We start from the raw sequence: 27924 nt of genomic DNA, 5'->3' as shown, positions 1-27924 counted from the left end.
CGCTATCTTGGCTAGGACCTCGCTGAAAAATGGAGGTGGGCATGGGGTGGAGGAATAAAAGGCGTGAGGAGTAAGTCTGCCTCAAGGTGGAAGGTGCCAGGAGGGAGCAGGTGCTTCAGTGACAGGCTTCGGATGGGAAGCTGCAGAACTTGGAAGGCCTGAAGGTCAAGCCAGTTGCTACTCAAACGCAGACAGATCTGGGGGCCTCTTGGAGACCAGCAGCGGCTGGCTGGTGTGGACGGACTAGTTTGGGTCTGACAGCATCAGAGCAGGGCTTAGGCAAAGGGGGGACGGGGAAGGTGTAGACGGGAAGGGCAGGCCTATGTACTGGGACTAGCAGACAAGAACTTGTTATCCTCAGAGCCGTCACTCATGTGTTTTCTTACACACTCCTCTCTGAGGTGGTTTTTTGTTTGTTTTGGTTTTTTTTGTTTGTTTTCTGACACTAAACAGAAATGTTTTAGGTCTAGTGAACAAAATTTATGCCTAGGTACTTTTTTCTCCGTATATTGCTCTTCTGCCTCTATCAGTGGAAGAGGGAAAAGTAAGTTATTTCTAGCATCCTGTGGGGCCCGTTCATCCTTGTACAGCAAAATTATACTTGGTTATTATATCTTTAAAAAGTTCCAAAATCAACTGGAGAATTACAGCACCATCTTGCAAGATGTTCACATGTCAATCATATTGTTGAACTTTATATGCATTGTTATCAAACTGGGTTTATATAAAAACAGAAGTTTCATTCCTTCAGTTCTGGCTATCACACTATAGTTAGTTCAAAATGCATTCCCATAGGAAATGCAGAATGTGACCTTGGAGGAGCCATGTCACAGGCAGACAGGGCAACTGGGAGAGGGTTAGTTCAGCTGTGGCCTGGGTTCTCTGGTCGGAAATTATGACAGTTCCAAAGATGAATTAAAAGTACTTGGTTCACAAAAGCTTTTAGCATAAATCATGCTTCACTATTTAATAAAAGGTAGCAGGAGGAATAGGCCTTGATTGGTGAAGAAAATTAATCGAATCACTGGCAAATTCCATCATGTCTTATGTTGACACTGACAACCCTGAACAAATTTCTGAGAGTAATGGACACACACACACCCCCCCAGCTCACACCTGAGATCTTGGTTTTACTAGTAAGCAACCAGATTTAGTTGCCAAAAAACTTAACTTTCTGGTTTGAAGCAGGTCAATAATTATTTGGTTACCCTTCCCCTCTGTGACTTCTGAATGGAAGGCACATGCCTGGTGTGTGCGTAAGAAATTCAGTGTCACTTATTATAAACCAGTGGACAACGGTGACACCTCTGAGGTACTTACAAAGTTAGGGTAGGGGAAAGAAAAGCAAAATTATTTCTCTCACAATTAAAAAAATTTACACCTAAGAATTCCACAAGAAAAAATTTCCCTTCACTCTATCCTTCCATCTTTAGTATCAACATGTTAAGTGATGTCCTGTGAGGACTACACCTCTGGGCTTGGCTGAGGTGTAAACAAAACAAGGCAAGATTTCAGTCCCTTGGTTGATCACAGCTCTCATTACTGAAGATTCCGGGTTTTCCTTGGGACTTGCTACGGGGAATGCCAAAGCTCAGTAAGTTCTATAAATCAACCCAAAAGAACGAGTGGTGCACAGAGCCCCCCAGGGCCATTAGTTTCTGTAACCTTGGAAACAGCATGTTTATAATATCTGTAACATACCTTTTTCATATATCAGAGAAGAAAGCAAAGAAATACCTTGAGAATACTTCACCAAAAAAAAAAAAAAAAAAAACAAACAAACCAAACTCATCTCTTGAGGGCACTTCTACCTCTCAGGGTGTAGAGTCCTCAAAACTCATTCCATCAAATAGTCACTCTGGCAGAGAACATAAGTTACTAAGAATGATAAAACTTTGAGAGGAAACAAAGACGTGAAACCTGTAAAATAATTATAAAGGTGCTCATGAAATCTACCACTTGCTCTTAACCCCAGAATTCATTTATGGTAAATTTATATGCACGAAACACAAGGAGCGAAGGCCCTCCTACTGACCTTCCACTTCAACTAGTGCAACAGGAGGCAGAAGTCCAGAGGCCTGTCTGATGGGGCCCATAAATACAGATGACTTGACTGATAGCAAAACAGGTCCTTAAAAGAAGGGAGCCACTGAACACCTGTCTGATTCATAATTAACAAAACGAAGCAGCTCTCCCTTGGGAACTCAGAATTGAAAGCCCCTACCAAGACCTACGGTCACTGCTCGGACACAACAGGGAAAGATGCCCCTCGCCGTTGCTAAGGGTGACGTATCAGAACTGCAGGCCTGGGAGCTGAGAGCTGGGGGAGGGGGTGCGAGAGCCCATCCAGACCAGCTCGTGCTCTGGGCGGGTGGAAACCTCCAGTCAGGGCTCTTCAACGGCTCCCGGCTGCCGCCTCAGCCCTGGGACACCTAGAGCGCCCAGCATTACCACCTCTTGAAACAGCAAATCACTCAGATTTCCAGAATCAATCAGAGAAAGTAAAATATCGAGGAGGGAAAAGTGAAACATTACCAGTCAGGGTCCAATCAGAGGAGAACCACCAGGAAGGAATGATGTGGAAGAAGGAAGTTGTCAAATGAGACTTACCTTAAGCAGTTAATTACGGGAGCTGGTAAGAGTCCTGGCTCACTGTTTCTTCTTCACTGCTGGGCAGGTGGCTGGGAAAGCAGCTGGGGGGGCAGTGGGGGACGGGTGGGCGGTGGGGGAGAGCAGGACACCTGAAGCAACAAGCTGGAACCAGCATCTGCCTCCCACCAGAACCCACGCTGGCCTCCGCCCTTTAAGCCCTCATCCTCTCTGCTGCAGATGACCTGGAGGAGAAGCCAGTGCTCACACCCGGCCTGGGATGTGGAAACGCTGAAGGCACAGTTCTGTAGAGCTGGAGGAGCTGCTGGCTCGGCTGCTGCCCACACACCAAAGGCCCAACAGATCCGTGAAAGCACACGAGATGCAACAGGGCCTGACCTACGGTGGCCTCCATCGAATACGCATGGATATTGCCTTACTTCCACTGAAATCTCACACAAAATTCTCTGTGGCCAACTCTCACCAAAAAGGAACAGGGAAAGGAATTCTGGGAAATGTACTTCAGCCTAGCCAAAGCTGACAACACTGTAAAACCACCACACACCATAAATACATTAACTAGAATTATTTCAAAACCTATCAAAATTTGCCTATTGTTCACGTCTCTGCTTCTACCCAATAGCAAGTAGCCTCTCCACTTAGGACCCACATCGAACACCACATTTTGTCTAACTTCTTTATAAGAAGGAAAAGAACTGGAGGGAGAGCTGGCTGGCGGAGAACTTCTGCGGACAATGCTTGGGTCACCTTTCTGCCACGTCCAGACCATCCACTGCGGCAACACAGTGAGAAAGCTCTGTCCTCGTCGGCTTAGTCTGTGTGTCACTTTGTTATGTGCTTTTATTTGTAAGTCCTATTAAGTGCACTGAGGGTAATGGAACCTGGTCCCAGAGCTGTTTTTACAGCTCTGGAGACAACCAGCCCTTCCTTCTTTGAAAGCTACAAGCAAGTCTGTGTTCAAAGCTGGGTTCTGTCTGCTCCAGGAATTCAAACAAAGACAATGACGGTGAGGGCTTAAAAATGCCTCCTTCTGTCAGTCGAGGTGAAGAGAATATGAGAATGCCTTGTAATTTCTTTTTCAACTCTTCTGCCAGTTTGAAGTGAAAAACATGAAATTAGGAAGAAACAGTAATTGGAGAAGGCGGGGACCTAGTCCAGCCATATCAGATATTAAAATGTAGTGTGAAATTATAATATTAAACAGTGATTAAAAATGAACAAAAAACAGCATGAAACAGTATGGAGAGAAAGATTAGAACACAGTCCAGAACCAGATCTGCAATTATGTGGAAATTTAATACATGAAAGAGGACTGCACAGAGGAGGGGGGAAGATGCATTATTCAGTAAATGCTGCTGCCTTCCCCTCCGTGACATTTCCTAGCATAGCCTTAGCTATTTAACAGGTTTCTAAAGTTACACAACATCTTCCTTGATTTGTACTCCCTAATGAATTGCTCTAGAAGTGGTTTAAGCCCCACTCAAATCCTGACCATCAAACAAGAAGCTTGTCATTATAAAGATGAGCTTCTTTCCCCAGTGGGGCACATCAGACTTTAAAGGTCTAGCTCCCCACACCAGACTCCTCCACGGCTCCCTCAGGCCACTTGAACTCCTTGGGCCGGATGTTCTACCGACTTCCTAATGGGCAAGGAGGCATCAGGTCCCATGCAGCCTTGGCCTCTTCCCTTGGCTCTGGTTTCCAGTTTGTCTTTACAGCTCAGATGGAATGAGCAATCTTGATACTTCTTTGGTCCTTAGAAAATCCCAGAAGCTGTTGATTATTTTGCCTACGTCTGAATATTAAAAAATTATTTTTCCATTAAGCTTAGAATTTCATATTTCTGCCTTCATCCAGCTGTTTTATGTCCTACATTTTATTCTGGGTTCTGAGAACTTTACAAGATATTGTCTGATTAAAACCTGAGATTAGAATCAGATAAAGTTGACCTGAGAGATGCTAAATTAAGTGGGATACCTCACAGGTTTGGAGAATAAAGGGGGGGGCCCCCTTGGAGACCAGCATGATGTCCTGGCCCCAGTGACCTCCCTTTCTCCCCAGCTCCTGGTCTCGGTTTGCCGGCCACCCATTTCCTTGCAGTCTTTTCTTCCATCAGAACCTTTAGGATGCGCACAGCGCTGCACTGCGACTTCTGTGGTCACTCAAAGCGCTTTGTTTCCTAAACCCCCACAGAAATTCAGCAGCACGTTCAGTTTTTCCTCTGCAGAAAAGAAGGGCAGGGACCACACACAGCCCTTCGGTATCCCGGCACCACAGCTGGCACGTCACGGGGGCTCCGTGAACACCTGCGGGTGCCCGTGCCCTGCTCTGCTGTGGGCGCCTGACTGCACCAAGAGTTTGTGAAGCTAGTAAAGCAAATGCTGAGACCTGCCCACAAAAACTGGAGTCCTGCCAGCGCTGATGGAGCAAGAGGAAACCAAGCCTCTGTCTGCATCAAGGAAACCAGTTATCAGTGGGAGATGAACCCCACGAGGGTGCAGAAAGGGAGCCTTCAGTTTCCGATGATGACACAGGAGGGACACCCTAAGCTGACATGAGAACAATGCCAGTGTCTCGCCAGCGCAGGAGGTGCCCCAGAGAGGGCCTGATGCGATGGAGACACAACACACGGACCTGGGTTACACTCGTTCTTTATGTTCTAGCCCACAACCCAGACAGCCTTCTGAGAAAAACACCACGTCGGCATCAAGGATACAGAGCTTCTTAAAATATCTCTCCCTTTCTCTTCTTTTCAATCCACAAGCTAGACTAGATAATATACAGTGTCAATTAAAAAAAAAAACCTAAACAAAATAAAAATACTTCCCAAGGCAGAGTTCTGTACAGAATTCCCAAAAGTTCAAACCTTCCAACTCCGGTGAGCACTGAGCGTGGGTTTGGCTGGTTGGCTCTGCAGAGGGAAAAGCCGTGTCCAGGGCAGCAGGGCTGTGTCCCGCCTCCTCGGGGAGCACCAGCGATCCAACGGCCTTGGTCACCTCCTGGGACTTTGGTCCCAGTGTCCCGGGGACCTGGCGGCGCCGGCCCGAGCGCACGCGCGCTACAGCCGGAGCTCGCGGTCGGGCTTCATGCTGAAGGGCTCCAGGCGCTCGGCCTCGGGCAGCAAGCTGTTGAGCCGCTCCAGCAGCGGCACCGTCTGGTCGATGCCCATCTGGATGCGGCGCAGGATGGCTGACATCTCGTTGACCTTCTGGATCTGCTCCGCGTACTTGGCGTATCTTTTCTGGCGCTCTTGCATGAAGCTAAAGAGAGTTTCTACAGACAGATCCATCTGCAGAAGGGAAGGAAGCGAGACACAGGCAATCCAGTTGAAACAGGTCCTCTCGCCAGGATGGGGGATGAGCACAGGCCACGTGGGGGCCACCAGCTTTCCAGGAAGCACCGGGGATGAAAACCTCCTCAAACACAGCTTCACCAAGTGCTGCCCCAGAACCAGCCGCGAGGGAGACTAAGAGGACGTCAGCCCTGTGTGTTGGGAGCATGAGACACTTACTGCCTGTTGAGACCCTGGGATTCCTAGCTCTCCCTCTACAGGAATGAATCCTGTGCTTGGAAATCAGACAGGCTCAGCCACTGAGTTGCTCAGACTTATACTTTCTGTCTCAGGCTTTTCATCTGCAAGACTCAGGGACTGACTCCGGGCTTGCAGGGTGGTTGTGAGGATGCAGTGGGGTAACCATGCTAATATACGCCAGCTCGGGACTCAGCTGGGGGCCGCTTCATCCCTCCCTCCTCCCCGTGGCTGCAGTCACTCCGCGGAAGCTGCATGGAGGGGGCAGCGCTCCCTGCCAGGACCACAGATGTCAACCAAGTCAGTTCTGTACCATTCAAGGCAAACTGTGAGGACCGCTTCGTAAACCCTCCCCGCAGTTAAATAAACCTGAGGCAACATCTTCCTTCTCCTGTATTTCTTAACTGAGAGAGTGTACCATTACTGGCACATGAATTTTAGCTGGGACATGGTAGGATGTTAAAGAATATGAAATCACATGACACAAAAGTTACCACCTTTTAAGTCTCTTCCCATTCTTTCTGAATGCTGCAGGGAAAGTCTCAATTTGGTGCAGACTTTAACACCTGTAATAAAATGCGTAACGTCTATTCCTCACGTTTTGAACACATGAACCCCAGGTACAGACTTATTCTAGCGTATCTGACAGGACTTTAGGCAATGTCAGTATCCAACGCAATTCTGAATCTCACCGTTTTGACCATCGGGAACACCGTCCCCTTTCCTATTTCTATTTTGGCACAAAGAGTCTAACAAGAAAGCAAACATACAATACAGTCAACAATTTACTAAGTACTATCGTGTGCCACGCATCACGCGAGGCCCCAGGGGTACAGACACCGAGAACCCAAACTCCGCCCCCGCACGGCTTACTGTGTACCATGACAGGACTTCCTGTTAATGTGACTTTACTCTTCCAGGAAACTGAGGCCCAGGAGGTATGTTGCAAATAACTTTGTTTCAGGAACTTCCAGAAAAATCATTTAAATGAAGAAACTCTTAGAGTTTACAACAGACAGAGAATGACTGTTTATTCCTCACAACTCTTGCCTCAAAATCCTGGCCTTGCTGTGACCATGTGACTAAGTACACGCGCAAGTCTCTCGTGGCAGCTTCTGGGCTGCTTCCTTACAAGTTAGCTGGCATGCCCCCCCTCCCCCGCCCCTCCGCTGCAGCTGAAATGCAGGTGCAGCCCCCTCAGACCATGAGGATTACTAAGGTCACAATCTTTGGGTTGGCAGAGCAGTGAACGCGAAGTCTGGGGCCATGAGGACTTTTCCAGGGGAGAGTCGTACCAGGCCTGGGAGAGAAGAGGAAGTGTCCATCCTGAATAAGCCAGTGTAATTGAGGGGCTCTGTAACGCCAGCTGGATTTAATCTTACACTGACAGACTGGATGTGATAAAGTCCCTGCCCTCAAGGAACTCACCGTTTACCCTTAATCTCATACTTCAAGCCTTGCCTCATATATTCATATACTGACTTTGGTGGCAGCACATTTCAAAGGGCAGGGGAAAGGGAGCTGAGATTATTTATAGGCGTAAGCGCACGCTTTACTAAGACATTAGACATCTGTAGAATGGGCTCAAACTCGTTCCAAATACCTTATGTGGTTGGTCCACTACCAGCAACAGATCCAAAATATGAGCAAACCAAATCCAGTAATATACAAAAAAGGTAATATGCCATTACCAAATGAAATTTATCTCAAGGATGCAAGCTTTGTCAGCATCTGGAAATCAATGTAATTTGTCATTTCAGTATAATAAAGGTTAAAAATCATATAATCATTTCAAAAGATGCAAAAAAAGGATTCAACAAATTCAATTATGAAAAATCTCAGCAAATTAGGGACAGAAGGAAACTTCCTCAATACGACAACGGGCATCTATGAAAAACCAACAGGTAACATCAGAGTAAGTGGTGAAAGACACTTTTCTTCCCTAAGATCAGGAACAAGGCAAAGATGCCCACTCTTACCACTTCTATTCAACGTTGTACTACAGGTCCTAGCCAGTGCAACAAGTCAGCCAAAGGAAATAAAAGGCTTAGGAAACAGAAAGGAATAAATAAAAGGGTCTTAATCTGCAGATGATACGACAGTGTATCTAGAAAATCTTAACGACTCCTAGAATCAAAAACTAACAAGTGAATTTAGCAAGGTTACAAGACACACAGTCAATATTCAAAAATTAACTGTATTTCTACATACTTGCAATGAACAACTGGATAATGGAATAAAAAATATAAAATTTACAACGGTATCAATATAAAAAGCTCAGCAAAAATGTCAACAACATATGTATAAGGCCTGAACACTGATATTACAAAACTGCTGTGAAAAACTAAAGGGGATCTCAAAAAAATGGAGAAGTATACCATGTTCGTGGATTAGAAGATTCAATATTATTAAGATGTCAGTTCTTGCCAAATTCATTTATAGATTCATTTGCAATCTAAATCAAAACTCTAGAAGACTTTTTTTGGATAGGGATTTGATAAGCTGATTCTAAGGAAACAGAATGGTCAAAGAATTCTAAAAAAGAACAAAGTTTGAAGACTTATAGTACTTGATTTCAAGACTTAATATAAAGCTACAGTAATCAAGATAGTTGATAGTGGTACTGGCATAGAGACAGACATATACAGATCAATGAAATTGAACAGAGTGTAGAAATAGATCCTAACATATGTGGCCAATTGGTTTTTTTTTTTTTTTTTATGAAGTTTCCAAGGTAATTCATGAGGAAAAGAAAGGTTTTCAACTGTTTGTGCTAGAACAACTAGATATCTATACAGGAGGAAAAAACCCCTGGACCCCTACACCTCACCTCATACACAAAAGTTAGCATGAAATGGATCACAGATCTAAACACAGAAGACAAAACTATAAAACTTTTAGAAGAAAATATTGGAGAAAAACCTGTGCTACCTTGGGGATAGACAATGATTTCTTAGATGGGTCCAAAAACCACTAACCATAAAACAAAAAATGGTTAAACTGATCTTTATCAAAATTTAAAATTTCTCTTTGAAAGACATCATTAAATTGATCAGGCAAGCCACAGACTAAGAGAAGATATTCTGTATATACACATATCTGATAAGAGAGACAGCCGGAATGTATAAGGTACTCCTACAATTCAGTATTAAGAAAAAATCCAAATTTGGGATCTTTTCAGGAGAACTGACCTGGGCCTCTGCCTCATTAAAATTAAATGAGTTTCTAAAGAAAATCTGACTTTAAGATCTTTAAAAGGAGAATTAAGATCCTTCCCAGGAAAGGGAGCCTCCAACTGATCAGCTGAATATCAACTGAATTTATTAAAAAGAAAAGTTGGGGAGAGAGGATCAGTGAGGAGCCCCTAAAAATAGGCTAGGAGCCCAGGGGAAAGCCTTGCAGGAGATCAGCTAGGGGATGTGAGGCTGTGGCAAAAACTCTGCCGGGTCAACTCTTGTTTTCTGGCTTCTGACCCTCCTCCAGGTTGTCACTCCCACAGAGGATCTGGGAGCTCTCAGTGGGAATCTTCTCCGGGATGCCCCTCTCTTGCACAATGGACAAACAATGGGCAGATGTTTTCATTAATGACACCAACTACCACGCACTGGACATTCTCAAGTGGCACTGTTTCTGGAGTCAAGAGCCTGCGACAACAGCTTGTAAGAGTACACTCTTGCCGTCTGTTCTCTTACCACACCGCTGATCTCTAAATCAGACAAGAGGAGAAATCAGTCTGTGGCAAATCTCAGTCCACGTGGTCTACCAAAAGCAAAAACCGAAATCCATACTAACGGGACTGTTTCTTTTAGTTACTGACATCCATCTTATCAGGATGACTGGGAAGGTGGAACACTGTATGTAATAGTTAGTAATTCCCTAGTTATTTAAGTTAATGTAATAAAGTAACGTATAACAGTTACAACTACAATCCATTGAGTATTAATTGTTAGGCACTGTACTATGTACTATACATACATGATCAATTCCTCACAACAGTCCTACAGGGAACATACCATTCTCCCCCTAGAGCTGCAGAATCAGGGAGTCAGAGATCAGAATACGTGTCCAGGGTCACTTAGCCAGTAGCAGCAGTGAAGGCAGAATTCAAACTCATGCTTTTATGCCTCATCCCTGCCTATTTTTCCTACACAGCTAATTAATTCAGATCTCAATTCATTTCAATTAACTACCTACCAGGTTGAGCCATGTGTTCAGTACCTTTTTGAAATCCTGACAGATAAGTTAAAATGGCCATTTTTAGAGTTTTCCAGTAGGGTGAGAGAACATTTCTGTTTCTAATTTAACCACCACCATTTCTTTTTTTTTAAATAACAAAAAGAACAAGTTGCCAGACATAACATGAACCACAAAACAAAAGCTAAGAGGAGACCAAAGGGAATAAACTATTTGTTAGCAGATAAACTTGAATGACATTTTCACTGGCAAGTCTGTTTGTACACTTTGTACTCTGACATTTCACTTGTATAAGCATTTCACAATCCTTGACTTCACAGAGGGGGCTTTAGAACAGGGAATTTCAGTGCAGCAAGGGTCCTCAGAGATCCTTCAGTCCCACTCCCTCACTTTCCAGTGGCAGGCCACGCCAGAGCGGCTCGGCAGTTCACCTCGGTCCACACAGCAGGTACTGTCAGATGTCAGAGCCAGGACTGGACTCCAGATCTTCTGACTCCAAGGGCCACCACACTGCTGTCAGCTGTCCCGGCAAGGAGAGACAGCCAGTGACACTTCCTTTTCCACAGCTACCTCTACCTTGTCAAACGAATTATAACTGTGTCAAAACCATGATCTTAAAACAGTTCCTCAAGACACCATTTCTGCATAAGGAAAACAAGAGTCTATCGCGAACTGATGTCAAAATCAAATGGCAAAGTCGAGTCAAACAAATGTCTCTGTGCCCGCCGGGACTAGGAACCTGCTCAGGTGGGCCTAGACCTGCAGCTGAAACTGCGCTGTTTCTGGGTCCTTCTGGAATTACGTCAGCCTTCTCCAGCTCCCCATTAGTCTGCCACATCCTGTTGCGCAGGGGACCCACAATGGACAGACTGTCGCCAGGGTTCTCATTAATTACACCACAGGCTGAATGGCACGGATTACCACATAATGGACATTCTAAAGTGACCCTGTTTCCTTTGTTCAAACAATGTATCTAAGTGTCTCAGCAAAGGAACAAATTCTAGCTGGGTCTTCAAGAGAATGAAGAGATACCAGGATCTCAGGAATTTGCATTGCATCACTTTGTCCCAGTAATTAATTATTTTATGGCGTGTCTAGCTTCCCCGCATGCATTCTTACTCTCAGAGGCCTTATGTCTGGGCAGGAAGGGAGAAAAGCCATCTCAAAACCTTTAAGCGGTTCCCAAAACTAAATACATTAAAGTCAGGCAGATTCCCGCCTCCCCGTTCCAAAGTGCTAGAAAGTGACACTGAGAGGCAGCAAAACAGGAAAAGAAAGAGACAGGGTAACAATCAAAGCTCAAGGGCAGGAATCCCACCTCTCTGCCCGTGAGACTTCCCCTGGACTCCATGAAAGCTACCAGTTCAGGGCACACAGACACCCGAGGTCTTCTGCCTCCCTGAGAAGTCCCTGCGGCCCTCCCAAGTGGGAGGGGGCGGCCCCAGCCCGGGGTCCAGCTCCCTGCCTGTGCTGCTCTCTGTCTGCCTTCCTGGCTACCACCGTCCTCTGAGATATTGGTTAAAACCCCGTTCTCAAAAAAGTGATCAATTGGGAATGTGGAAAAGTTAGCCTCAAAGTAGGCAGATCCTGGCATTTTCAAGGTGTAAACGTGGGGTCTTCAGGGTTAGTGTCCTAAGTGCGGCTGCATCCTCTAAGGATCGCATTTGAAATATAAAAGTGTCCTGTGACACCGTGAAGGGAGCATCGTAAAGGAGCGTGGGGGCAGGACTGTGGGGTGAAGTGAGTATCAGGTACAAACAAGGAGAGGGGCTGGAGAAAGAAACAGGGAAAGCGCTCTGGGGTCTCAAGTGTGGGTCTGAGAGCTGGATCTGAGCCTCCGCCCCACCGCCCAACAACCGTGTGACCTCGAGGCCTCCTTGCAGGCCTCTGAACCGTGGTTTCTGCATCTGTCTGAAGTAGATGATAATATCTGCAAGATGCCTATGCAAGACCGGGCACATGGCTAACAAATGAAAAATGACAGCTGTCTCGTTAATTATTAGTTACTACTTATTAGCCATCACAACTCCTACTGCGGGAGAGCAGAGCTGAAGGAGAGGTGCTGGTGGATGGAGGAGGGGACAGGGACGAAAATCTGGGAGCAACACCAGTAACCCTTCCCAAGGTCCAGGGTTAAAGGGGAATAAAAGTCAGTCTGTAGGACCTAGTGACACATTCAAAACCTAAGCTAAGCTAACAAACAATACTAAACTGGGTTCATTACGTGCTCTGTAATTCGCTCATTTACACACCCAAATTAGCCATGAATATAACCCCTTTTCCGACTCGGAGGAGAGAACAGACTTTGGAGGTGGTGGGGAGGTAAATATTTTACAGTTAAAGTGCTCCACCCTGTGCTGCAGAAAGAACCAGAGACACCCAGTGTGATGGTGACGATGGTGATGATACCAGCATAACCATTTGGTGTATCTCAGGGGACACCAGAGTCTATGCTCCTAACCACAGCCAGGTGAGCTCTCCTGACATGCGAGGGCCTGGTCGAGAGCTGCGAGGCCTGTGTCATTAACCCATGCAAGACGGCTGAAGTGACAACTCAATTTCGTCACACACATTCACCCAGCAACCATTCCCTGAGCACAGGGGAGAAGGCGGCAGGAGAGCCTCTGACGGGGAAACCAGGAGTGCGCTGGTGTAGGCTGGGGGCATATGCGGCTGGGGATGGCGCACATCAGGCAGAGATGGGAGAGGACTGCAGCAGGAGGAAGCGCACGGGAGGCATGGAGCAGGAGCAGGCGCACCTGAGCAGAGGGAGCGCCTTCACTGTCTAAGGGCACGCAGACCACCACTAGCACTGCTCATGCACAAAGCTAAGGTGACAGCCAACCTGCAGAGAGAGAGGTCTGGAGTTAGCGGATTTTGCAGAATACAACCATGACCTACAAGATGGAAAGGCAGGTAAGTGAATACAGAGGGCCCAGGTCTCAGCAAGGGTGAAAGAAAACGGCCGAGGGCCGCCAGGCCACCGGAGGAAGTCATTACAGAATCTACATTGCGGCTGCACCACCAACGCTCACACTTCCACGGCAACATCTCGCCATCACCTCCTTGTTGGCCTTGCTGCCTTTGAAAGAAATGACTTTAAAAAAAAAAAAAAGAAAAAAGAAATGACTTTTACTCCCTAAAAGAATCCTTTCACTTACACAGCTCCTTTCATCCCGCAGAGGACTTACACCTGCATGATCCCATTTGCTCTGGGCTGCAGGCTGGCTGTCACCTTAACTTCCCTCTAGTAATGGTTTGGTAAGACCCCAGGCAGTGAGAAGCTCTCTGCTCATGTGCAGAATGAGAACTGGGGAGTAATGCCGGATGGCAGCTAATCTCTCCCAAGACTGAAGTACAGCCCGGCAACACTGGCAGAAAGAAGTGAACTGTTGCCTCAAGCTCTAGGGACACTTTCTGGAGAAATCCTTTGGGAATCCTTGAGACCTGCAAGAATGAGAGATGTTTTTAAAGGGAGTACAGATCATAAGTGTCCTCCCAGGTAACAACAGAGAGAGCAAATGCGTCTCCAGTTCAGAACATCCAGATAAGTGTGAGAACAACAGACTTGTCAATGAATAGGACCTTGCGTCCCGTGACTGTCACTTGGTCAAAAAAATTTTTGTTAAATTTTAGGTATGGATGGAATTTTAAGGATGAGTCTCCTGGCTCGCTCTGTACTAGACAGGAGATCTTTATTTTAAAAGGGTGAGGGGTGTGGAGGGATAAACTGGGAGCTCGGGATTTGCAGATACACACTACTATATATATAACAGATGAACAGCAAGGTCCTACTGTGTGCCGCAGGGAACTATAGTCAATACTTTGTAATAGCTTATAATGAAAAAGAATATGAAAAGGAATATATATATGTATAAGTGAATCACTATGCTGTACACCAGAAACTAACACAACATTGTAAACTGACTATAATAAATAAAAAAAATTTTTTTAAGTTCTTAATTCTAGTGAGGCCTTTCTGGCCTACCCTGCCCAAAATTTCCACCTCACTAGCATTTCACATCCCTTTTGTTGCTTTATATTTTTATTCTTAGCATTGGTTTTACATGCTATATATTTTACTTTTTCCACCTTGTTTATTGCCTCTCTGTTTCCCCAGTGGAATGTAAGGCCTATGAGGAAGGGATTCTGTCTGTTTTGAGCAGTGATATATCCTTAACACCTAGGGCAGAGCCTGGCTTGGAGGTGAATGAACTCATAAATGAAGTGGACACGTAAAGGCACACGCATACAACGTTGTGAAAGGCATATTTCTTATCTCACTGAGTCCAAAAGCTGCAGCCAGGGAGACAGAACCCTAATAAGGTTCGTACACTATGAGAAAAAAGATCAGAGTTATGCCAAGTTGGGAAAAAAATGTATGTTCAAGATAGAGATTTATAAAATACAGGAAAACAGAATGAACTAGGCTAAAAACAAACACCACAGGCCATCTCATCACTAAAGGGCAACCACAGCTGTCAGGTTTCCTTCTTTTTAAAAAGATATTTAACATAGTTGAAGTCATACTGACTATATAACGTCACGTACTGGGTTTTTCACTTAACGTTAAAAGCTTAAAAGTGTTTGCTTAATATCACTTGGCATTCATTGAAGGGAGGACCTAATCAAGTGAAATTTACCATGGAACCTTGTGCCAACCCTTGTGAATTTCAAAGTTGGGCTCAAGATGCATTTTAGGAATGTAAGTTCAAAGATGACACAGATGTTCAAAATGTAGATCAAAATTTAGTATCATCCAGGGCACACACACAGACTACACTGCCCAGCCTCCTTTGGAGTTAGCTGTGGCCATGTGACTGAGTTCTAGCCAAAGTGGTGTGCGACATTTACAGGTCTGGACCAGGGAACCTCCCACCTGTGCTGTTCCACTCTTTCCCTTTCTGCCAACTGGATCCTATCAGCAATGTGGTCTTTGGATCTGGCGGGGCCCCAAAACAGGAGGAGCCTGAATCCCTGAACTCAGTGGAAGAGTCACCTGCTAACCAGAAACACCCACCTTGAACATGAGCAAGAAATAAACTTCTGTTGCATTTGAGCCATTACACATTTTTAAGTCTATTTATAGCTGCCAACTAGCCTACCCTACCTAATAGAAGTCTCATAAGCTTTATTTTCTCTAATAGAGTAAGAAAGCTTATCCATCAGTACAAACAAGATATTGACATAACTGAAGACTATATTGTTATTCATTTAATAAGCATTTATTAAATGTCTACGATGTGTCAGACACGTGCTAAGCACTGCAGCAACATTCCAATGTGCTGACATTCCCAGTTTTTCTTCACTGAAAGAGACACAGGACAGGAATGTCTTTTCCCAGCCCTACTTTCAGCTCTGGAACCCATGTGTCCTTATTACTGCTGACCCTCTGGCTTACAGACCGCAGTTCCTCCGGCTTTCCTCACAAGAGGGGTGGCTGGAGGGGCCTCTGACGTCGCCCACCCCAGCAGACTTGGAGATGAGCTGGGGAGGGAGTGGGACGGGTCTCCAGTACCTGGCACCTGCGGCCAGTACTGGGAGCGCTGGCAGCGCCAGCTGTCCAGGGGCACGTCTAGGGCAGCACACTGCAGGGAAACGGGGCTGCTGCTCCCAAAGGCCCATGTATCAGTATCGAGAGTCCGGATGGAGGTAAATCTCAAGGCAGATGAATAATTGGGTTTTGCTCATGCTTTGCCAAAAAATCACAAGCCTACATTTCCCACAGGCAAATAATAAACTCGATCGGGCCCCCTTCCAGGATTTCTGCCTTTTGGCAGGACAGTGCTGGTGAAAAGGAAGTGTGGGGCCAGGCCCGAGGAAGTACTGCAATGGCGTACCTTACAGCCAGACAGCCCAGAATAAGCCCAATCCCCCATCTGTACTTCCTGCCACTCAAGGGACCAGTCGTATTTCTTATAGAAAAGAAAGACTGCAGAAAGGACAAGAAGGGGGAACAACTCTAATTATGTTCTCAGGGCTCAACCTCAAATTCACACCAAAGTAACTTGTAAGATAGAAAGGAAACACAAAACGTTCCTGAAATGCTTTGCCCTCGGTATTTTGGCAAAAAGCAACCCAACATCTCAGTTGCTCTGGTCAAAATTTGTAGTTTTAAACAAACGCTCCCAACCCATTTTATAATTTGAGGTCAAGCCAGCAGTGACCAATGCCAGGGCATGTTTAAAAGCAGCATCAGGAATCTAACAATGTTGTCATTTAAAGGAGATTCAGTTCAAGGCGGCAGACAAAGGGTAACAGCCTCACCTGGCCAACGGTTCACAAGAACCCAGCTTCTCACTGAAGGGTCTCAGAACAATCGCTAATGTGGGCTCAGACGCTGGTTCTCTGTGCAAACTGTGGGAAGCCCGTTTAACCTTGGTCAGCCTCTCCCACAGCCCCATCGGAGGAAACATGGTCCAGGAAGTCAGGTCAAATACTTAGAAAATGGCTCCAGCTGGGTCTTAAACATTACAGTATTGTCGCCTGAAAGAGATCCCTGTCCAATTCTGCGTGCAGGCCCATGAACAATCACTCGCTCCTTCCAACACTAGTTGACAGCCTACTGCATGAGTAAGGATAAAAACACAATGATAAGATCCCACAGAAGGAGAACGTAAGCAGCAAGGTAAAGCAGGAATGAGGACGAGCAGTCAGGATTCACTGTCTATCACCTTAGTCATTAACACGGAGAAAACCCGTGGGCAAATCCCAAATAAACTCAGGGGCCCTTGGTTTATTTGTGCAATGAAAGGGCTGAATCAGAGAAACCTGGGGGTCTCTTTATAGTTCCACATTTCATGTAGCTTTGCAGGGACTGTAACTCTTCTGTGTCCATCTGAACCTCCCTTCAAAGCTTCGTATAGGTTTATGCTAAAACAGCACACTCACTTATCAACACGTCTAATAATGAAACAGAGAGAGGCTACCAGAATCACCCACGGATTTGGTCTCAAGGCCTTTAAGGGAGCACCTCGAAACTGTAACAAAATTAACCTAGTGGCTTCATCTTCACTAAGAATGTATTCTAAACCATGAACGTATCTGCCCACTGACAGCAACCAGAGGCAGCAACATGACCCAAGTCAGCGACAAGAGCCACTCCAAATGTCTCAACTGTGTCTTCCTGGGGCTGTGTATCTGCCACCTGCCTTCCTCCCCACCGCCCCCGGCCCTGGGGAAAGCCCCTGCATTAGGAGGATGCACGTGATTTTCTCCTTTACCTTCCAGTAACCCCAGTATCAGAGACAGAGGTAACCAAAAACTGAAAGCGTCTGCCTGCCAACTTGAATCCTTAACTAGATGATGAGGTATCATGGAAATCACCGAAGTGGTAAGACGTGTGACGCATCCACAGGCCAGAAGCCAAGGACACATCATGTGCCATCTTCACATTTCTCATGACCCAAGTTCCCCAGGTACCAGTGTGTTCTTCATGGAGCAGAATAAACGGTTACATCAACTGCAAAAATTCCAGCAGGTACATATCTGTGGCACAGAAGAAATCATACAAGGCTTGCAGAAAACCAGACTGGGCTAAAAATTATGTCTTGCCTCCATTTGGTTCTTTCTCTTCTTGGGTTGTTGAGAGGAGAGCTTAAAATGAGCCAACATTTAGGCTGTTACTGGTCTCAAACTTCACACGGGCCAATTCACAGCAGTAGGGTCAGGCTTTCCTCTTTTAGTCACTGTTCACATTTCAAACAACAACCAGAGCTGACACCATGGCGTTTACTGTGCGGCAGACAGGGCCCTACACTTTATACGTCTAGTAACTCACGTAACCCTCCCGAGGACCCTTCTGAGGTGGACTACGATCCTAGAAGAGGAGACTCAGGCTTAGAAGAATTAAGTAACTTGCTCAACGTCACACAACTCATTAGAGGCAGTGCCAGGGTCTGAACTCAGGCAATGAGGCTCTGGACTTCACAGTCAGAACCACTATGCAGAACTGCCCACAAATGTAAGGCCAAGTTTTCCCCCACTGGCTGAGCCCTCAGTGACTGCCTGGGCTCACAACTACACCACCACCCAGCGGTCACTCTCAACAAATGACCTCCCCCATCCTTCAGAGAGAGTATACAGGCTCCCCGCGGGTGACTGATCTGTGCCAGGGGTTGTCTTTTTAAAACCCCGCCTAGATCCTCCCTGTTTTCTCAGGCCAAACCCCCTCTCTGGCTGCCTGGGAGACCTCGCTCTCCGAATCCCTTCTATCATTCATCTTCCGTCTTCTTCTCTCCCCCTCAACCCGTAAGCATGTTCAAACTTACCACCTGCCGAAAACCCCCTATAACCTTCTCTGATCTTGCTCCACTTCGAATTCTGTAATCTCAGCCGCTGTCTGACTCCCTGACCACAGACGAATGGCTTACTTTCTCTAACAGGCTTCCATTTCTGCGTCTACATAAGGAAGGCACTGGACCAGACGGTCTCTGAGTTCTTTCCAACATCTGTGGTTCTTAATAGAGATTTCTTGGAACAAGTTTAGTTTCTTCCCTGTCCCCTGAAGCCCCAAAGTTAATGTCCTTCTAAGCCTGTCAGCTGTTTCCCCAGCCAGCATGCGCTCCTCTTTCTGTCCATTCATTTCCCAAATCTTGGTTTTCCTTTAAGACCGAGCTTCCACCTCACCTGCTCCAGGGTCTCCCGGTCTTTAACTCTCATGAAACTTTCGTTATTAATTACCATCGAGCAGTCTCCATCAACAGCGCCTTCCTGTCACCTTACTCTTCTGTGTCCCTCACCTAGACTAAGTGCTCAGCGAGCAGGGACCAGGCCACGTTCCTCTGTAACCTTTAGAGGACCTCACGCTAAGGGTCTGCCACCCTCTTACACACAAATTTACACAACGTAACTCTTCATTCACGAGCATCATTCCAAGTCAGCAAGAGGAAAGCTTAGCTAACTCCTTGATTTTCTCCTCTCGGAATCAGAAACGGTTATAGCCACATTTCCCTTTGATCCAAACCTAAGTGATCACAAGCAATGCAACTTTCTGGGTGTCTGGCCGGTCTGGGTTCTGCCTCCACTAACACACATTCTCCATGCTTAGTAAGTTCCCTGACTTTAACACACAGCATTATGTTACTTCCTCACACTTGGAACCAAATTTCCAGGAAACATCTGGAATAATATCAGAGAGCTGGTATTCGATCAAAACGACATCCTCTGCTTTATTCACTTGGAAGTGACTAATTTCAACCCTTAGGTTTGAGCGCAGATGGATGTGCATGTTTCAGGGGCTTGCCAGCACGCACCCACGGGGCTGACGAGCCCCCAGGGAAGACCCTGAACGGCGCTCACCTCCTCGGCCCTGAGAGAACTGCCGGGGCACCACCCGTACAGTGAATGCTGTTCTCTGCTGGGCGGCGGTCCTGGCTCACCACTGCCTACTCAGAGTGAATCCCAAGGCTCCTCAAGCAGAATTTTAAACTCAGTTTGTTTTAAATGAATGCTGCACAGCACTGGTTCTCACCCCCGGCCACAGGTGAGACCCTCCTGGAGCACTCACAAACACCAGTGCCCGGCTTCCTTCCTTCCCTTCTCACAGCCCTTCAAAGGTTTCTACCCAATTGGTTTAGAGTGATTTTTCTTAAAAGCACCTCAGCTATACTGAATGAATGAAGGCATTATTGCTAAGTGTTTTAGGTATTATAACGCACTGGGGCTGTGTTTTTCAAAAGGAGTCTTTTGTTCGTGGAAAACTGGTGAAATTCAAATACAGTCTCCGTTTAGTAAACAGTATTGTACCAATGTTAATTTCCCGGTTTTGTCATGGTGCTAAAGTTTTCTAAGATGCTCACTGTAGAGGAAGCTGTGGGAGTGGTTTATAGGAACTCTGAATTATTTTTGTGACTTTTCTCTAAGTCTGAAAGTAACTCAAATTAAAAAGATTTTTTTAAGTCCTTCATTTTAAAAACGCATACTTAAATATTTATAAATGAAATGATATGCCTGAGATTAGACCTGAAAAACAGACCAGTTGGGAGGTGGCAGGGAGTTGAGTGGGGGTGTGGCTGAAACAAGAGTGTTCACAAGTTGATGTCTACTAGCCAGGCAATGAGCACTGGAAGGTTCACAGTGTGTGTGTAAAATTTTCCATCATATATATTGGAGGAAAAAATTCCCAGGTGATTCTAATGCATTCAGGGCCAAGAAACACTGCTCGGGAGTCTGGAAGACGTGGGATAATGAGGAGCTCTGTCTAGTACTATCAGCTACAAGACACTCTACCCGGCCCTTGACAATGAGCTAGTCACTGCAGCTTTCTGCACCACACTTTATCCTAAACTAGTAGAAGACTTTACAAAAAGAAGACAAGAAGCATTAAAAAGTTGACTTACTCTAAAATCTTCTGAGAGTTACTGTCACAGTTAATTTCTAGCACAGTCCAAATGGTAAGGTCTTACGTCTACAAAAGCATTTCCCTCAGAGTGCTCTAAAAGACACTGCCTCTATAGCATGTTAATAGAAGTTACCTTCTACTCTACTTCTTAATAGAAGTTAAGGGTTTTAAGTTTGAAAAGTGCTGATTTTCTTTACTGCAAGATACCTACGAACTTTTAATAAGGTAATAGGCACTGGGACTTTCCAAGGGTGGTGATGAAACATGCAAAAAGTCTAACCTTCTTTACATGGAGCTAGTTTTATAGAAGTTACTTTGGAAAACTACTCTGGACCAGTGGTGCCCAAATCCCAGGTAATGGAGAATGGCAACAGTATCATTTGATAAGTTTATTAAAATAATGATTCAGAGACCACATCCTAGATCTACGAGGGGAGAGAATTCAGTATTAAAACAAACAAAAAAATCCCAATGATTCTAATGCATTGTCATGTCTGGGACTTAGAGCTCTGTAGATCATAATGTTACAAATATCATATCTGAAAGGCTACATCAATGCCAACTGACATAAAAGGTCATATTAAATAGTCTTCCATATAAATGTATTTAATCCATGAGAGAAGCACATAAATACATTTTATGAAAGGTTAAGTATGAAAATACTGGAGGTGTTGGCAAACAAATATATCAATGTAATTAATGACTACACTGAAATCCCAAGGATGTAGTATGTCTATTACTAACTAATCATTAATTAGCAGTGATTTTCCACCCTTTACTTGTATGTTTCCTCAGGTCCATCTTCTCTTGCCTGAGTCAATGACCAGGACTATTTTGTTAAACTCCAGGGAGTGCCATTCACATAAGTGGTTTCGCCAGGATACAGCCCTGACTTCCTTTTTTTTTATTCAACATGACTTCAGGGAATCAGGAATATAAAACTCTTCTTGGTTGAAAACTTTGGAAAATGTATTTACCTATACCTTGGTGCTCCCAGAGCTGTGCCATGCAGTGGACCAGTCAATGACATATTTAAATGCTTCAGAAAAGTGCCTACTTAACTGTAATTCATAATTATTCAACATTTGTACCATGCTCTCTCATTTACCAAGTACTGTCACATGAATTATCTTGCTTCTTTCCTCACAAAAACCATGTGGGTTAAGTAGGCATAATCATTTCCAACCAACCAATAAGAATCACCGAGCTTTTCCTGCTAACGCAGTGAAAAAAATACAAATTGAGGGAGATGTCAGGGGTCCTGCTCTTAAGGAACCGATACCCAACTGGAAAACAAAATATAAATTACACACAAGAAGGAGCTGAAGTCAATTTGAAGACATAATGTTAGCAAAAGCAAATCAGTACGGCAGGACTTCACACATACTAATAACAGTTAACACTTACTGAGCAATTTAATAATCTTCACTCAACCCTTGGGGTAGGTTATCATGGTGGGACCCATTTTTCAGATGAGAAAACTGAGACCAAGAGAAGTAACTTATCCCAGCAAATAAGAGGTAAACCAGGATTCAGACTCCAGATTAGTCTACTCCGTGGACCCACAGTTTTCCAACATCACATTTTACTGCTGAGAAAGACAATCTCCCCAGTATGTCAAGACATTTAGATAGAAAATGACTATTTCCCAGAAAGTCTGGATCACTGGCTCTACCGCCCAGGAGAAAAGGACTCAGGAGTCACAGGGAATCACCATAAGTAGGCAATGGTATTTTCTCACAATACTTTACCTCTTTGATTCGTTTAACCAAAGCGTTCTGATCAAAAGCAACGGCCTCTGCACACTGATGGAGGTGGTCCTGATAGCGGAGGCAGAGCTGCAACACCTGCTGAGAATCCAGTTTCTCCAATTTGGTGTTTGTTGGGGAAGTCTGACCACTCAGCAACCCTTCGAAGCAAAAAAAAAAAAAAAAGAAGAAGAAGAAAATCAAATGAAGTGAAATGGAAACTACCAATAAACTTGGGAATAAAGTAGCTTAATAACAAGTTCAATGAAGACAGAGGAAGAGGTTTAAATTTAATCTCACATTTTCTGTCATATGCTAATGACAATCACACCAACTATCCTTTATGGGGTATCTATTATGTGCCAAGCACTTGCAAAATGCTGCTGGTGCATTATTTTTCACACTCATAACTGCCCAGGAAAGTAAGTTATTATTAGCCCATTTTACAGATGAGGAACCCAAGACACCGAGAGGTTAAGTAACTTTCCTAAAGTCACACAGTAAGTGGTTTCTCCAAGACAGAGCTCCTGACCTTCTGGCACTACTTCATGGTATCAGCAATATAAATCCCTCCCTGATGGAAAACCCTGGAAGGTGTACTTACTTAAATCCTTTTAATAATCAAAATGGCTGTCTGAGAAACTGAAAAAAGAAAGAAAATATACAAGGAAAATGTTGGGAGGAGATGCAAAAGTGAAAAAATTTTGTAAGTGAACAGAGCATGAGCTAACCTGCCATAAGCCTCATTCTTTACATTTCCCTCCAACATGAGTTTTGTTGGGTAACTATTACGTTCCGTTAAACATGAGTAGGATATATTTTCAAAGCCTTTCATTCAGGATTACCTTACCTTTAAGGTGTGTAGAGCAGGATAATTATTAGCATTTACAAAAGAAGACATAACAACGAAAGAGGCCAAATGACTTGCTCAGGGTCACTGGCTAAGGCCCAACTAGAACTTGAGCCTCCCGATTTCTGGTCGCATGCTTCTTATCAACCCAAAGGTTGGCACACTCTTTGGTGCTAGGACCCCTTTACCCTCTCAAAATTTACTAAGGACCCCAAAGAGCATCTGTGTATGTAGTTTAAATTCGTATTCACCTACTAAAAATTACAACTGGGAAAATTCTCAAGTATTTATTAAATCATTTAAAAATAAAAATAAGCTCATTACATGTTAACATAGATAACATATTTTAAGGAAAATAACTATCTTCCAAAACAAAAACGTGAGAAAGTGGTAGTGGTTTACAGTTCTTGTAAGTCTTTTAAGTGTCTGGTTTCACAGAAAATAGCTGGATTCTCACACCTGCTTCTGCATTTACTCTGTTGCTATTTCACATCAGGTAGCCGCTGACAAACTCCCCTGTATGCTTGTAACAGAACATAATTAGCAAATGTCCAAGTATCACTGTGAAAACAGTTTTGACTTCAGAGCATCCCTAGGAGGGTCCTGGGGATCTAGGGGACCCCCTCCCACAGCTGGCACGCTCACACCAGGCCACGGCACAGCACGGGGATCGAAGTAAAGACGACAGTGGCTCACACATCAGGCCGGACTCACCCACATCAAGGCTCGGCTTGGGAACTCTTTCCCGCTCCAGCCCTGCAACCACCAATGTCAAACCCTCACTGGTTCTGAGATCGTAGGCCCTAAATCAGGCTCTTTCCCCACTAAACAGGCTGTAGGCTGGGCTCCGCAGTGGGGCCATTCCAGAGAATCCTCTCACATCTTCATCTGGCCTGACAAAGCAGAGTGTGACCTGCACCCCCACACTCCACCGCCAGCACCAGGGCCTTCGTGGCACCACTGGCCACCCTAACACAGGAGAGCACCAGGAGCTCCCCCTGAACCTGCCTCCCGAAGCAGCTTTTGATGAGGCTGGTATTTGCAGAAATAAGGATTTATTTTTTTAATCTGAAATTTTTACTGAGATCCTATGTATAAGATCTCGTGTACCCCTTCACCCAGTTTCCGCCACAGGCAACATCTTGCAAAACTGTAATGCAACATCACAATCAGGATACTGACACTGATGCAATCCACTGATCCAATTCCAGCGTCCCACTCTACTTATATTTGAATGTGTGTGCGTGTGTGTTTAGTTCCAGACAACTTTCTCACATGTGTTGGTCTACGTACCAACTACCATAGTCTGAAATGGAGCTGGTCCATCACCATTTTTTGTGCTCCTTTTCATAACCACATCCACCTCTCTCCCCATCCTCACCCCTGGCAACCATTAATCTGCTCACTATTTTAAAAATTTTGTCATTTCAAAAATGTTTAAAAACGTAGAAACAGACTCACAGACATAGCAAACAAACTTACAGGGGGACGAGGGGAAGGGATAAATTGAAAGCTTGGGATTCGCAGATACTAACTTCTATATATAAAAAAACAACAAGGCCCTACTGTTTAGCACAGGGAACTATATTCAATACCTTGTAATGGCCTATAATGAAAAAGAATATAAAAAGAAATATACATGTCTAACTGAATCAGTATGTTGTACACCAGAAATTGATACAACACTGTAGACTGACTATACTTCAATAAAAAAAAAGTTTAAAAACGCAATAATACAACTATTGGGATTGGCTTTTTTCACCCAGCGTAATACCTCAGACATTCATCTAAGATGTTGCTTGTACCAACAGTTTGTTCCTTTTTATTTCCGAGTAGTATTCCACGGTAGGTACGTACCAGAGTTTGGTTAACCATTCACCCACTGCAAGACATTTGGGTTGTTTCCAGTTTGGGGTTATTACAAAGCTGCTATGAACAGTTGTTAGACAGGTTTTTGTGTAAACTTAAGCTTCCCTCTCTCTGGGATAAATGCCCACGAATGCAAATGCTGGGTTGCATGACAACTGCGTGTTTAGTTTTATGAGAAACTGCCAAACTGTTGTCTAGAGTGCCTGCAACCAAGAAAATGGGAGACTTTTCAGACCACTAAAATCTCCTAACAAAATGATCAAGGGCTATCCTATTACTGAAAAGAATTCAGTTCTAGGAATGCAGACTTGGGAAGAAAGGAACCTAAAATTTTTTGCTGTCAATCCAGGAGTGAAGTAGAAAAAGATTGAGGAGGCACCATGGGAAGAGGAATGAGTGATTCTGTACCATCAAAAGTGGGGATTTATAGATGTACACTACTATATACAAAACACATAACAACATCCTACTGTACAGCACAGGGAACTAACTATTTTCAGTATCTTGTAATAGCCTATGATGTAAAAGAATATGAAAAGTAGTATGTATATATGTGTAACTGAATCACTATGCTGAACACCAGAAATTACCACAACACTGTAAACCAAGTATACTTCAATTAAAAAAAACTTAAAAATAAAGAGAAGGAAAAAAAAGAGGGCCAAGATAGTGCAAAGGCCATAAAGTAAACACTGATACCTCCAACAAGACAAAAATTAAGACTCCTTATGACGAAAAAACAGTGTAAGTTAAAAAAAAAAAAGCAGAAAATATTTGCAAATCATATTACAAAGGGTAAGCTTCCTATTAGAAAAAGAGCTCCCAGAAATTGGCACTTCACTCCTAATACTCTATTCTTCCACCTATTTATGGTTAGTTTTTCATGTCAAATAAAGTTTATAAATTATGTCTTCTTTACTGTGCTGAAGATCAAGGCCATTCTCCTCAGCCTTCTAATTCTTCTTTAGCTTAAAACAGTGATGCACACAAAATAGATGTTTTTGAGTTAAAAACCTGATCTAATCTACAGAAACAATAAAAGGATCATTGCTTCCAGGGGTTTGGGGAGAGCGAGGGAGGGAGGAATGAATAGATGGAGCACAAGGGATTTTTAGGGCAATGAAATTATTCTGTGTGACACTACAGTGGTGGCTACGTGGCAATACACATTTGTCAAAACCCATAGAATGTACAACACCAAGAATGAACCTTAATGTAAACTATGGACTTTGGTTGACAATAATGCGTCCATGTTGGTTCATCGACTGTACCAAATACGCCACACTGATGAGGGATGCTGAGGGTAGGGGAGCATAAATGTGTGGGTGGGGAGGGCCATGTGTGAACTCTGTATTTTCTGTTCAATTCTGCTGTGAACCTGAAACTACTCTTAAAAAAAAAAAAGTCTATTAATAAAATTTTAAAAAAATCTGATCTAATAGACTCCATATTTGCAAATGGTAAATACAGGAGACATTTCCTAAGACCTGCTGAAACCACTCTGTTTATACAGGAATGGAGAGTGGGCTCCAGGGGAAGGGTGAGGACCAAGACTGAATCCTACACAGACCCAGCAAACTGCCATCTGTACCTACCTCTTTGTGTAAAGTGTTGAGTGGAAAAATCATCAGGGTTAGAAATTTGGAAACTATTTTGCTGAGCAATCTTTTTCTGTCTGAAATGTCAGGTAGGAAAAAAAGTTTTTCTAAAGCATACAACAGAGTCATATGGGTATTAACCTATGCTATTACCAAACTGAATTTGTTAACTTTTAGAGGCTTAGCTGCTTCCAGGACTAGAAATGAGTATTATGAGTAGTGGGGCTCATATTAGGGAAATAGGGTAACAAGCTCCATTTCCTGCTACAGAATCCAGAAAGCAGAATGTGTGTAACTTTAACAAAAGTTATTGTGAAGATACAATTAAGCAACAGATTATAAAAAAAAAAAAAAAAAGAAATCCCCCCCAAAACTAATAGGGGATTTTGGACTCTGTTGGTCACAGTATATTTCAAAGTCCAAAGTACATACGCCATGTGTATTGCTTACCTAACGTAAACTCTCGTTCTCAAAGGCACTCCCTCCTCTGCCTTTACAGAGAGGGAAAAGTCTAAAAACACTTGTCCAGCTTGGACAGGACCTGACGATGTGTGTTAGTGATCAACTCCTTTGGGGTATTTAGAAAAGGGTGTCCTCCATGACTGGTCCCCTTAGGAGCTTTTATATCCATCTGGTCACTTCAGAGGCACATCAATCTCACCCAGGAGAAGCCGCCGCCTAGAATGGCTACCATGATTGTTCTGGTTAAACTATGTGGCAGGAGAGACTGCAAGTGCAGACAAGCCGAGTATGACATGCCAAGCCATCATGATGTTTGGTGTGGAGAGAAACAATCCTCCCAGGATCTCCCTCCTAACAGCTTTCAGTAACTACCCCAAGGGCCAAGGAAGACAAAAGACTGGATGTCTGTGTCCCCCCCCAAATTCATATGCTGAGACCTAATCCCTAATGTGATGCTATGAGGCAGGGCCTTTGGGAGGCAATTACTCATGAGGGTGGAGCCCTAATGAATTGGATTAGCGCCCTTACAAAAGAGACACCAGAGGGCCTGACGGCCCACCCACCATGTGAGGACGCAGCCGTCTATGAATCAGGAAGTGGTCCCTCACTTGGCACTGAATCTGCTAGCACCCTGATCCTGGACTTCCCAACTTCCAGAACTGTGAGAAATAAATTTCTGCTGCTTACAAGGCACCCAGTCTATGGTATTTCGTTACAGCAGC

General features: G+C 44.4%; 1 protein-coding gene across 4 annotated transcripts in view; it reads right to left on the bottom strand.

Annotated features, from left to right (window-relative positions):
• Positions 1-5245: 5245 nt before the first annotated feature.
• Positions 5246-27924, bottom strand: part of BORCS5 (BLOC-1 related complex subunit 5) — a 68607-nt gene continuing 45928 nt past the window's right edge. For all 4 annotated transcript variants that reach the window (XM_074357955.1, XM_010946438.3, XM_074357954.1 and 1 more), the window contains 2 exons: positions 22427-22584; positions 5246-5899 (listed from right to left, as the gene is read on the bottom strand). In XM_074357955.1, coding sequence (XP_074214056.1) covers positions 5669-5899; positions 22427-22584 — 389 coding nt within the window. In that variant the 3' untranslated portion in view covers positions 5246-5668. The remainder of the gene's footprint in view (positions 5900-22426; positions 22585-27924) is intronic.

The sequence above is a fragment of the Camelus bactrianus genome, chromosome 34 (assembly GCF_048773025.1).
Source record: "Camelus bactrianus isolate YW-2024 breed Bactrian camel chromosome 34, ASM4877302v1, whole genome shotgun sequence".
Lineage (NCBI taxonomy): Eukaryota > Metazoa > Chordata > Mammalia > Artiodactyla > Camelidae > Camelus > Camelus bactrianus.
This window is presented reverse-complemented; position numbering and strand designations above follow the sequence as displayed.